This window comes from Rutilus rutilus (assembly GCF_951802725.1).
Source record: "Rutilus rutilus genome assembly, chromosome: 23".
Taxonomy (NCBI): Eukaryota; Metazoa; Chordata; class Actinopteri; order Cypriniformes; family Leuciscidae; genus Rutilus; species Rutilus rutilus.
The window spans coordinates 24,111,865-24,125,498 of NC_140233.1; the positions used below are offsets into that span (position 1 = coordinate 24,111,865).

The following is a 13,634-nucleotide window of genomic DNA, read 5'->3' on the forward strand; positions in this document are numbered from 1 at the left end:
CAGATACTGAAACAGTCCCCGTCAGTCAGTGTCCCCCATGGTCCTATGTGTGAGCGTGTATTTGCATGTCTCTGCTGGTCACACGGTCTCCGTCTCTCTGCAGCTCCTCCGTTGTGTTGTCTGTATCTGCTTAATTATTATGGCCATCACGAGCGGCTCTTCATGGGCCAGTCAGGGAGTTCATGGGAAGGTGCGTACAGTACTGTACATTCTGTGTTGTATGGGCACACAGGGATGCCCAAATATCATCACATCTCTAAAAGTAGCATCAACAAGACAAAGAGATTGAGAGAAAGTGACAATGAGTGATTTCCAATGCCGGTTTGGGTAGAATCTCACAAATTTGAAATGTCCAGGTCAGATTTCACCACTATGCAAAAACCAAAATAATTTTTGTAAAAAAATTTATGACATGCTACCAGTGGAATATACAATTTTTTTTTTTTTTTTTTTTTTTTTTTTTGAGAATGTGATTTTTCTTTTTGTGCATTTCTGGCATAAATACTTAATATTTTGATTTGAGTTGCAATTATTTTACTATATAGAAAGAAAGGTTTTTATGCAGTTTAGCGACTGGGAAAATTACCTTTATTTATTTTTTTATTTTTTTTATTTTTTTTGGATATCTGAATATGACCTGGACATGTTCTAAACTGTTTTCGAGATTCTTCCATTTAGTGAGTTATGGGGCCTTTAGCTTGCTCCAACGTAAACCCTCTTTTGACGTTTAAAAAATGTCAAGACTTACTAAAGACACGCAGCGATGCAAAGATAATTTTATGGAGGAGAGTATCTAAATAAATCATGCAATGTTATTTACTAAGGATTGCGGTAGTCAATTTAGTTGAATTTGCGCCTTTATTTAATGCCAAAAAAAGCATGTCTCAACAAGTTGTTGCGCTTGACATGCTGCGATAGTTGCAGCTAGGAGGAGGCACCTCAAAGAACAGATAGAACAGCTTGATAGGACTTGTTCATTTATTTGGAAAGCCAGAGAAAGCAGCTTTTTGGTTTGCGGCTCTATGCTAATTTGCGCAGCTCTTGGTATATTCTTTAATTTGAACATTGTCAGATCACCGGCAGAACTTTACACTCCATCTGCGCTTTTATGGAATTGCGGTCTCACTCTAATAAATTGACCTGTTTAGTAAATCTGGTCCGATGTGTTTTAGACAGACTTACAGTATAGAGACAGAAGTAGGCAATTTAATGAGACAAATGCTCAATATTAAATTGATATTAAAGCAAGATTTAGCTTTTTCTCTGTTTTCATACATGTGTTTTTGCACCATAACCAAGGTGGGAAATTAACACTGCAACCTCCCAAATGGGTTATTTTGCCTTATCTGCCAGTCACTATGGACATATATTTCCTATATTTCCATTTCATATAAGAAAAATTGGCCTTTGACAAGAAACTATTGCAGGTTCTTGTTGTAAAAATTGTATTATATCTCACAAGCATTTCTGAATGGTTGTTTGTTTAAATGTTCAGTAGCGCTTGATTGAAACACACACATGCTGTATACTGTAAACCTCTACTGTATGAATCTTAAAGCATTCAAACTACACAAGACTTATAGAATTGCTTATATTTATAAAGAAAATGCTTTTCATATGCACTGTAACTGTTGAAATCAAAAACTTTAAACTTTTAGTAAGGTAACTGCATAATGGACATTTTTTTTTATTGTGAAAATCTGTTAGTGGACTTGGGAAAATTTTTAAAAAAAATTAATTCCATATTGGTGACTAAAGTCAAAATGTTAAGAATTCCATATTGATTCCATATTCGCCACTGTTGTTACATAAACTCTGCAGTGTTATTTTTACTTTTTTATTATTAAATTAGTATCCACTTGGTAGCAACTTAGTATTGTGGATATTTCTCATTAAAATAGCTTTAGCTAAATTAATTTATCGTGACAATTTTGGGCCATTTTCAATCCATTTCTGCTTGCAGCTATTTGATGTAAGCTTAATCAAATTGCTGAAGCTCACAGCTTACCAGGCTCTCACTTGCAGCAGCATATTGAAAGCAAGCTCCCAGGATTGTGCTCCTGTTACTTTTCTCTTAGCTCAATCTAATTTCTGCTGTTATTTGTCTGCAAATGAGTTTCCTGCTATAAGCAGGAAGTGGGATTGATGTTACGGTAGCTGCAGGTCAAGCTAATCAGTAGTAAAATCACAAAATAAATCCAGTCAGACGCATACATACGCAATTTATTGAAAAACAATGTGATTTTATTTCTTAGCACATAAAAACCAAAAACATAAAAACATACACTGGAGGATGCAACAAGTCACTCCAAACACCTTAGTAACCACACAGAATAAATTGTAACATTTTTTATGTACAAGTTTACTAAGTGCCGGATGATGAAGATGCATGTGTTATTAAGGGAAATAAATAGAAATATGTGTTAGTTGACTAAACTATTCTGTTTAAAAACAATTGAATAACCCACAGGCAGACAAAGCAGAATCCCAGTAAAAGAGATTCATCTGATGCCAGGGTTCGGTCTGGTGTATTCTTGGTTTTGTGACAGAGCCACTTTTTAATAATTGACTTAATAATTAAAGTATTAAATTAATAATAATAATTTAATAATAACACTAGTAACAACATGCCACTAAGGTCCTTGTTTGCCAATTCTGGGTGGGTTATCTTACTAATTTAATCTTTTCACTTAAACAACTTTACTCTGTCATCGATCCCTATTTTCCAGAAACACAACATTTTATGACTTTAAAACACATCTCACAAATGTTGATATTCCGATAAAATGACTAAATTAAAAATAGCATAGCCATACAGTACATCTAAAGTGTTAATCTTGCCACGTGGGGCATCTTACCCCATCTTACTACAGTATATATCTGAGCTTCATAATAAGTACATAAATACATAAAACGTTCCCTGAGAAGAATCGAGAATCGACACGTTGGGGAACGCCTTCAGCGTGACTCGTCTGAAGCCTGCATGGAACTAGTCCAATCTCAATTGGTGTTGCATCATTACGTCACTCGTGACGTCGCATGTGATGGCGATGCGGAAGCTATAAAAGGACGGCGGATCACAACAGCGTCAGCTTCTGATAGGTTGAAGCAAGTCGTTCTCAGGAGCGCAGGAAGTGTGGCCAAGGGACGCAGCGTCTAAGGAACAAGGGTTACAGTCTACACGAGACGTTCCCTTTTGAGAGAACTCGCGCTGCGTAGAGAATCAACACATTGGGGAATGAAATGCCCACTGCGCCACACTGACTAGTATCCGCCCTGGTGTGCAGCAATCTGGCACACTCAAGACGAGAGAACTTGTGAACCTGGTGTAGAGGGCAGAACCAGTTTATAATGTTTTATGAAGATGTGTGGGGAGGCCCAACCCGGGGGCATCACAGACCTCTTGGAGGGAGACCCCTGCTAGCAGGACTTTAGAGGATGCCACTCCTCTAGTTGAGTGGGCTATTATCAGGAGAGGCAAAGGCAAACCGCGCATCTCGTATGCTGAAGAAGTAGCCTCTACTATCCATCTCCTAATAGTTTGTTTATAGGCAGGGCAAACCCTTCTTAGGTGACCCAAAACACAAAAGTAAGTGGTCCAACTTCCTCCAGCTCGAGGACCTGTGTACATAGGCATCCAGAGCTCGGACCGGGCATAATAGATGTAGCTTAGCTTGGTCAGCCGACACATGCAGTGAAGTATGAAATGCCTGCAAGATCACAGACCGTGCCACATTTGAAGGCACCTTAGTCACAGCCAGGTCTAGGGTGGAGAATGGCTCTCACTCTGCCAGGAGTGAACTTGGAGTGAACTTGAGGCAAGAGGGAGCAACAGATAGCACTTGCAGGTCCCCCACTTTCTTTAGGGACATTCTCAGAGACTGAGAAATTTCTCAGACACCTCATCCAAGGGTTCAAGGTTGCCAGGGATAGCCCTTCAAGAACCACAGCCAGGTCCCACGTGGGGACCCTGGTCTGGACGACAGGCCTCATCCTCCTAGCTCCACAAAGGAAACGTACTATAAGTGGGTGTCTCCCCATAGTGCCTACCCCTAGAAGCGTGTGGAAGGCAGCTATGGCTGCCAGATAGACCTTAAGCGTGGACTGGGAGAGCCCATCAGAGAAGCGATTCTGGAGGAACTCCAGCACTGAAGCCATTGGGCAGTTAACTGGGTACAACTGATGTTCTCTGCACCATAAAGTGAATACATTCCATTTTAATGCATACAGTTTCCTTGTGGAGAGGGCTCTAGAGTTTAGGATGGTCACAACAACCTCAGTTGAGAGACCAGCATTTATGAGTTAGTCCCCCTCAGGGGCCAGACCCACAGCTTCTACAGCTCTGGACGAGGGTGATATATTGTGCCCCCGGCCTGAGAAAGAAGGTCCCTCCTGATCGGAATTTGCCACGGAGGGCCTGCTAGAAGAGCTATGATGTCTGAAAACCATACTTGGGCTGGCCAGTACGGAGCTACTAGGAGCAAACTGACCCCATACCGCCGGACCCCTTGACACTAGAACATGATGGCCTCTGAGGTCCTGAAGGAAATGTCTGAGAGCCAGAAATACTGCCAACATCTCCAGGAAATTGATGTGCCAAGAGAGATGGTGGTCCTTCCATTGACCCCTTGTTTAGCGGCCCTCCATGACCGCTCCCCAGCCTGTGAGGGATGCATCCGTGGTCACTTTTTTTTTTTAACACAGGGCCTTGGGACAGGAACCATGGTTTCTTCCACATGACCAAAGAACGAAGGCACCTGCATGTTACTTTGATCGTGAGAAATGGGTTCCCCCTTGGGGAAAACCCTCTGGTCCTGAGACACCACTGCAGGGCCCTCATGTACAGCAGGCCAAAAGGTATCACGTTGGATGCTGCTGCCAGAAGACCTAGAACCCTTTGAAAATGTTTGACAGTGATGGCCTGGCCTAGCTTGATACTGGTGACTGTAGTCATGATGGTGTTTATACAAGCAGGAGACAACTGTGGCCGCATCGTAACTGAGTCCCACACTACCCTATTATATAGGAATGTCGTTCTCTGTAGAGGAATTAGTGAACTTTTCTTGACATTGAGTCTCAACCCCAGGAACCTCAGATGGTGCAGAACAACATCTCGATGTTGAATCGCCGTCACCTGTGACTGGGCCAGAATGTGTCAGTCGTTGATGTAATTGAGAATACAAATGCCCTGAACTCTCAGTGGAGCTAGAGCAGCATCCCTGCATTTCGTGAAGGTGCGAGGTGACAATACTAGGCCGAATGGAAGAAACTGATATTGGTATGCCTTTCCCCCAAAAGCGAACCTCAGAAACTTCCTGTGATGGGGAAGGATGGATATGTGGAAGTACGCGTCTTTTAGATCTAGATGCCAACCTATTATCATGAGTCATATGAGGTCCGAGGACTGGTTTGTCACGAAAATAGGTATAGTTAGCATCTTGAATCCGAACCTCCTCAGAGACCGATTCAAAACCCTGAGATCTATTATACATAACATTTGCGTTTGCTGGATACCTCTGGCCCCAGGCCTTTTGTAGGGAGGCATGAGAGGCAACACTCTCCTTCTGCTGTTGCAGGTGCGAGGTGCTGGTGGCTACCTCGTGGGACTGTCTGGAACGCCTGGAACTGGAACGACGGCAGTCAAATGAGCTGTTTGAATGCAGCTGACTGTTGCTTCACCTCCTGAAACCTCGGTGTGGAGATCTGTGAAGAAAGGGGGGCTCCGGCACGAAGGCTGTGACCGGGTTTGCAGGAAGCGTTCATCTAGCTTGCTTTTTTTTGGCTGCTTCCTGCTTTTCTGATGGCCATTCGATATTTCATTTGGCCACTGCCCTGGTCACAACCTCCAGCAGCTCCTCGAAGGCAGGAGAATGAGGTGGTGAGTCCTCTCCTGCCTCGATGCCCAAAATATCTAACTCCTCTGAGCCAGATAGTTCGAGCATCGGGTCCTCGTCCTGGGTGGAAGAAGCCGCATAGCGGGTGAACGTGACCGATGGACCTGGCTGCTGATTGTTGAGAAAGGGCCGAAGCCGTCTCAACATCATCCACCAGCTCCATTTGCGAACCCCATGTGTGAAGACGCCACGCTGCCTCAGCAGACGCGAGTCCCAATCCATGGGGAACGCGAGCCTGGCCTGATTCATCGAACAGGGCCTGGCAGAGGCGGAGCATCCTGAGAGGCAGCAAATCACAGTTTGCACAGACAGCACCCTCGAGCGCTGCCGGTGCATGTTCCACTCCCAGACAAACAACAGAGTGAGTGTGTGTCACCCTCGCTCAAATAGCGCGGGCAAGGGGACGCACACTGCCTAAATTGCTTCTCTTTACTCGCCATATTCTTTATTATATATATTAGATATATATATGTGAATGTGAGTGATTTCATACGGACACAGACACAGAATGCTTGCTGAAGACCAGAAAGCTGACACTGTTGTGATCCTGCGTCCTTTTATAGCTTCCGCATCGCTGTCAAGAATGACGTAATGACGCAACACCAATCGAGATTTGACTAGTTCCATACAGACTTCAGATGTGTCACGCTGAAGGCGTTCCCCAATGTGTCGATTGTCAGCGCAGTGCTAGTTCCCTCGAAAAGGTAACTGGCATTCACTAGTCGCTGTGGCTGGTGGGTGAAAAAGTTAATTTCCCAACCTCACCGTTGCATTAGGATGTGTGTTACATTTAAGTCGATAAGTCGAAACATCTCATTTGTGGTGAATGTGGTGCAACTGAATATTTTATATGAAATTATACATTGTGTGTTTGAAGGTTGCTAGACTTTTTACATCGCTATTTTATTTCTGCAAATCCTTGAATTGCATTCTTGCAATATAGAAGCATCAGACAGTAAGACATCAGAACTGTAAATTCTGGACACTAAGATGCAAAATTGAAGCCAAGATTGAAGAAAAATAAATTCATGCTAGTTTTTTCTGTTTCCATCTATTTTTTAGGCATTAATCGGTTACTTGGCAACAGCACATATGAGGCAGCGTTTCCTCCACATGAGGTAAAATGAGTTAAATTTATTACCTGTCACAATGTAGTTTTTACCTCTATTTTCTTACTGTTGAAGTTTTCTTAGGTGATTTTGAAAACTATGCTATTTACTTTTTAGGGAAGTTACAAAAGCAGACATCCGATTAAAACCCATGGGGCTCAAAACCACAGACACCTTTTGTACGAAAGATGGGCACGCTGGGGAATCTGGTACAAATACCAGCCTTTAGACCTCATACGGTAAGAAAGGCACTTTTGGACACATTTAATATGCTGTCTTAACAAATGGATATATATTTTTTTTAAGGAATTTGGGAAACAAATTATTTTTTGGCATATCCAAATAATTTTTTTTTTTTTTTTTTTTTGTCTGAAAAACACATGCTGATTTTTACTAAATAAATAAATGAATAAATAAAATATATTATAAATAAAATATATTTAGCAAAATAAATGAATAAGGACACATTTGGACACTGAATGTATGCACATACCTACTGATGTAGATAAACCGGATATTTACTATGATGTCTGTGCAAAATTTATTTTAATCAATTGAAGTGCACTGTGAATATAGCCAGTCCAGAATATACTGGCAAAGTTTTTGAGTCTTCACAACAGCTTCCAGTTTGTTTGTTTGGGGCTTTTTCAAAAAAGTCTGAAAGTTTCTGAAAGGTTCTTGATGACTCAGAATGGCAGTGAAATCCTGCACGAAAATATCTGCGGTGTGAAAACAGCTTTAGGGCCCTATTTTAACGATCTGAAACGCAAGTATCAAACGCAAAACGCAAGTAACTTTGTGGGCGGATCTCGGGTGCTGTTGCTATTATACTGGCGGGATAAATTACTCTTGCGCCCGACGCAAATCTAAAATGGGTTGGTCTGAAGTAGCTTCATTATTCATAGGTGTGGTTTGGGCGTAACGTGAAATAAACCAGTCAGAGCGTCATCTCACATTCCCTTTAAGAGCAGGCGCGCTTGTTCCATTGCGGATTGCTATTATAACGGCGGATTTGCCAGGCACACGCCAGGAGCGGTTCACAGCCGAAGAGACCGACGTTCTCGTCAGGGCCGTAAAAGACAGAGAAGTGACATTGTATTTGGATGGGAGAAACCCACCCAAATTAGCTTCGGTTAAACTGGCGTATAATAATTTGGGTAAATGTGTAAGCTAGATTTATGCCTATTTTTTCACATCTTCATGGACACCACAATGATTTCCCTCGTGTGGAATATTTTTCTTGTATTATGTATGGTTTGCAAAAATGGCAACTACTGTGTCTGTGTAGATGAAAGAAGCAAAGTGTATGCACGTCGTGCACACGCTACATTATGGCCAAGCATGCGCCCTAAAAATAGCATCTGAATAACGCGCCACTGACTTTAGACTAGGTTTTTCCTGGTCTGTGGCCTTGTTTTCTGGAACTGCAAAATAGCATCAGGGAACGTTTACGCCTCCTCTTTTCGCTGAACTGCCCCCTGGAGCGCAAATTCATTCCCTAATTTACCGATGTGCGTCTGTGGAGGGAAAAGTCCGCTGTGCGTCGGGTGCAAAATAGGAATGATACATGCGTTGGTGTACAAAGTCAGTTGCGCTGGGTGCAAGATAGGGCCCTTAATCTCACTAACTCATTCATATGTGCAGGACTGTGTTGGTGTGGCTGACCGCAGCTTCCTTGTGTAAATCACAGCTGTAGTCAAACGTGAGAGAAAATGCAATCTCAGGTTCATAAAAATCGTATATTGACGCTGGATTAGAGCCCTCTCATTTTAAAGTGTAGAGAGAAAAATAATTGCGATGGTGATGTGCAGACGCAGCAACTCTCTGCTGGTAGCTTCTCATCAGTTTGAGAGTAAGGCCACACTTCATGTGGAATTATGTAATCGCCCTGACCTGGTATATTTTAAGTGAATTATATGTCCCTGTTTTTAAGTTACCTTTCTGCCTATTAATCTATGTATCTAACCTGTGCATCTGGGTCAATAATGCTTTTTTGTGTTTTAATCTATTAAACTATAAAAAAAAAAATGCAATTCATATCAATTCACTGTCATGGTTTCCTTTCAAGGGAACTCGAGCTGTGTCGAAACACTGTGGGAACGCCTCTGCGTCATTGCGTCATGAAGCACGTATGAAACCAGTCCAATGGCGTGACGGAACGTAATGTGACGTCATCGACCAGGAAACTGTAAAGCGCACCTGAACCAAACAGCGTCAGCTTCAATTTCTTCAGCAAGCGCTCTATGTGAATCTATGTCCCTGGTGTTTTTTGTATGTCTTAGAATGTGCTAGGCAAGAGTTTTCACCCATAAATATATATATCCATTTGAGCCCATTGAGGAAGTTTCTGAGAATATCTCTAAAGACTGTCTTTCTCCTCGCTATTTCGCCTCTCAAGAGAATTGGAGACATTCAAGCACTTTTGGTATCTCCCTCGTGCATGGAATTTCCTCTTGGTATGGTAAAGAGTTTTCTTCACCCTAAGACCAGGTTACGTTCCTAAGGTTCACTGTCAGGAGTTTCCCTCCAAGATGTTTGTGATGCGGCAGGCTAGTCCTCACCACATACATTCGTGAGGCTTCACTTGCTGGACCTCGGCTCCAATCCAGGGGCGCAGGTGCTTTCGCCTAGATGTGCGCATTGATTTCACACAGACGGACACTTGCTCTTATGGCGGCGTGGGTATTAGCGCTCCCATAGTGTTTCGACGCAGCTCGAGTTCCCTTGAAAGGGAACATCATGGTTATGTATGTAACCCTAGTTCCCTGACGAGGGAACGAGACGCTGCGTCACCCTGCCATACTCCCAGCATGCCCGTGATCATCTTGCTTCAGCCGATCAGAAGCTGACGCTGTCTGGTTCAGGTGTGCTTTATAGTTTCCTGGTCGATGACGTCACATGAAATTCTGTCACGCCATTGGACTGGTTTCATATGTGCTTCATGGCGCAATCACGCAGAGGCGTTCCCACAGCGTTACGACGCAGCGTCTCGTTCCCTTTTCAGGGAACAAGGGTTACATACGTAAACGAGACATTCTGTTGTGTTTTTGGACTTATATTTTGTATTCATCAGTTTCTTTGGTTTTCTTAGTTTGTACCAATGGTTACAGATATGAGTAGTTATTCAGTTCAGCTGAGTGTCGTTAATTACCTTGTTTGCATTAGTACTTAAGTTCCTCTGTTTTCAGTGTTCAGTTGTCCGGTATTGTCAGTGTGTGTTGTGTTTGGATGTATCTGCATTTATTTTTATTAAAGACTCTGTTTGAACTTTATCTTCATTGTCATCTGCTTCCCAGCAACAAACTGTGACAGTCACAGTCAAGTTTAGTCTTCATGGTCTTGTTTGGTTTTAGTCTTAGTTTTCATTGCCAGTTCCTCGTGTATTTAAGCCCTCTGTTCCTTCAGTCCATGATCTCTTGTTAACGTTTGTGATTAGTGTGTTGTAGTCTTGCTCTTAGTGTTAATTAAAATATATTATCTTTGTCCATTCTGCATCACACATCATTCTCTGGATTACACAGACAACCTGTGACAATACTAATATATTTTGAACAAGCTGAATAACATCAGTCAAATGCATTACGAACTAACACTGAACAGCAGTACATTTTTTATTTAATGTTAATCAAGATTAATAAATGTTGTGAAAATGTACTGAGCCCTATAATGAATGTTTCTTACTGATATTTCCTCATTTATTGGCCTGTCTGTCTCATAGGCGTTACTTCGGAGAGAAGATCGGGCTGTATTTTGCCTGGTTGGGCTGGTATACAGGTATGCTGATCCCTGCTGCTCTAGTCGGCCTCTTTGTCTTCCTCTATGGGCTTTTTACCATGGACTCCAGCCAAGTAAGGTTAGTCCTTGCTGGGGTTTTCAGCTATTTCAAAATTTCCCCCAGTATGCCTGAACCTGATCCCATCAGTCTAAGGACCCTATTTTAACGATCTAAGCGCATTGTCTAAAGCGCAAGGCGCAAGTGCTCTTAGGACGTGTCTGAATCCACTTTTGCTAGATTAACGATTGGGGGAAATGGTCGGCGCGCCAGGCGCATGGTCTAAAAGAGTTGTCTCTATTCTCTTAATGAGTAATGGGTGTGTTTTAACGTGAAATAAACCAACCAGAGCCTCATCTCCCATTCCCCTTAAAAGCCAGGTGCGACTCGCTATTTACATGACGGAATTTGCAAGCGGAGAAACTGAACGCGCCTCCAGAGCGCAAACGGATCTGCTTGTGCACGAAGATAAAGCCAACAAGCAGACCATCTACGGAACAAGCCGGATTCCACCATATCTTTATGTACACAATATTAATCTTTTACAATGTAATCCTTTTATATTTAATATTTGGCATGTTTGAGTGCTGCGCATCCCTGTGTGTGTAATAAGCGTGTTGTGGACCCCGCCTATAGGCGCACATTACTAACACGCTGTTTAAATAAATAAATAAATACTTTCTATTTCAGTTGCCTCAAAATAGCAACACGCCAACAATGCGCCAAAAACTTGATGCTGCATTGCGCCGGGTGTACTGTATGATAGGGCCCTATATGTCAAAACATTAATATTACATCACATTTTTATTCACCAGTGTTCAATGTTACCCTACATATTCTTCTCAATAAAGCACAGATTCATGAGTTTTTATTTCCTGTTTTGTTTCAGTAAAGAGATCTGTGAGGCCAACACCACCATCATGTGCCCCATGTGTGAAGGCAACTGTAGCTCTTGGACGCTTAGTGACAGCTGTGTCTATGCAAAGGTACCGTACATCCGCCTTCTACTGGCATAAACCACAATTCTTTGCTTACATTGTATATGGTTAAAACAAATGCCATTTTGATAGATACTTTTAATGGCAAATCAAGGTAAGAAGGTAAGACTATGTAATGAAGCTTGTAAAAAAATCTGTAAATATAGGGCCAATAGTGCTGTTAATATGAAGGAATATTCTGTATCAATTTCTTCACCTGTGTTTTACCAATATTTTGTGTTATAGTGTTAAAGGAATCTCCATAAATTCACAGACTTTATATTGTGTCTTTAACTACTATGTATTTACAGAGGCTCTGATCTTTCTTTTGATAAATTTCATGTTCAGATATTCATACAACAAAATATTCTGGGGGCCATAATATTTTTTGTGAAAATTATAAAAAAAATGCTGGCAGTGGCTGTCAACCCCCTTTTTTTAATATAAAATGCTGGCAGGGAAAGAGTTTATATAAACGGTGACCCGGTAAACATAAGATAATGTCCTGGCAGAAAATTTTATAGATTTTTCAGTTTTGGGTAAAATAAAAGCCAGTCATTGGCCATTGTCCTACCTTGATATTGGTCCTGATAAATTCACTTTGTTGAACTAATACCAGGAAAATGTTGCCATGGTTTTCTCTTAATACAATAAAAAAAAAAAAAAAAAAAAAAAAAAAAAAGGAAATAAAATACATTTTACAATGGCTGATAGTAAATTCAAGTGAAATAGAAGTTAATGGAAATGCATATATCTTTATTAGATATATTTTCTTCAGTAGATGACTTGTATGTCTTTGATTCTTGAGACTTGTATGTCTTGGCGTCTGTCCTTGTAATTTTCAAGTCACATTTATTTACAGTATGTAGCACTTTTTACAATACAGATTTTTCAAAGCAACTTTACAGAGATAACAGGAAAATAATGCAACAAAGTTTGTTTCCAGAAGAATATAGTGTCACAGTCCAGCTTAAGTAAGTTCAGTGATGTTTCATTTTTGTTGTAAAAAAAGTTATTAATTTAGTTAATCTTTTATATATATTCGCTCTGGAGAAAACCATGATGTCATCGTCCAGCTCAGTTCAGTTCTCATATAATGCAGGCAGATCAATAATATTGTTGAATATTAAATTAAATGTCCCCAACTAAGCAACCCAAAAGCCAATGGCAACAAAGGTGAAAAAATGCGACAAAGGCGAAAAAGGCGTCAGTGGCAAGTAACCAAAACTCCATCAGGAGACAGAATGGAGAAAGAAAAACCTTGGGAGAACCCAGGCTCAGTCGGGGGCCAGTTCTCCTCTGGCCAATGAACGAACAGTGTATGATTATGATTCAGGCAGCTTTATAGGTCAGAAGTCAGATTGGATTGGAACAATCAGAATATTTTTCCAGTTCCATCTGGTTGAAGATCGGAGTCACACGGGTATGGAGACGAGTTTGTTGAGGATCAGTGCCGATGGCTGTCGTGTCAATGAGGCCTTCACAGGGGAGAGTCTAGTTGACACAACCTTTGCTGGCACTTCAGGGATGCGCTGTGGTCATGTCTAGGCGCAGGTCCTCCATCTGATCTGGATACGGCCCGGATCCGGCTGATTACAGTAAACCTCGGAATCAACAGAAAGATTAACATTAGCATAGATGCCATTCTTCGTGTGATGTAACGAGTACATCGGGTGTTATAGGAAGTGTTCCCGGTTCCGGCTGACCTAATTTATGCAGCCTAATAATAATTTAACTGATTTGAATAATAGAAATGTATAATTTTCTATGTGTATGCCAGGTTAAAGAGATGTGTTTTTAGTCTATATTTAAACTGACAGAGTGTGTCTGCTTCCCAGACAATGTTAGGAAGACTGTTCCAGAGTTTAGGTGCTAAATAAGA

The 13,634-nt window shown here is 41.5% G+C and overlaps 1 protein-coding gene across 9 annotated transcripts in view; it reads left to right on the top strand.

Moving 5' to 3' along the window:
- The window catches only part of ano3 (anoctamin 3), a 123,379-nt gene that overhangs the window by 48,786 nt on the left and 60,959 nt on the right, over nt 1-13,634 (top strand). For 4 of the 9 annotated variants that reach the window (XM_084397046.1, XM_084397048.1, XM_084397047.1 and 1 more), the window contains exons 9-13: nt 104-190; nt 6,957-7,012; nt 7,121-7,242; nt 10,722-10,856; nt 11,665-11,761. In XM_084397046.1, the coding sequence (XP_084253172.1) occupies nt 104-190; nt 6,957-7,012; nt 7,121-7,242; nt 10,722-10,856; nt 11,665-11,761 (497 nt within the window). The remainder of the gene's footprint in view (nt 1-103; nt 191-6,956; nt 7,013-7,120; nt 7,243-10,721; nt 10,857-11,664; nt 11,762-13,634) is intronic. The other 5 variants (XM_084397050.1, XM_084397051.1, XM_084397053.1 and 2 more) reach the window with 2 other exon arrangements.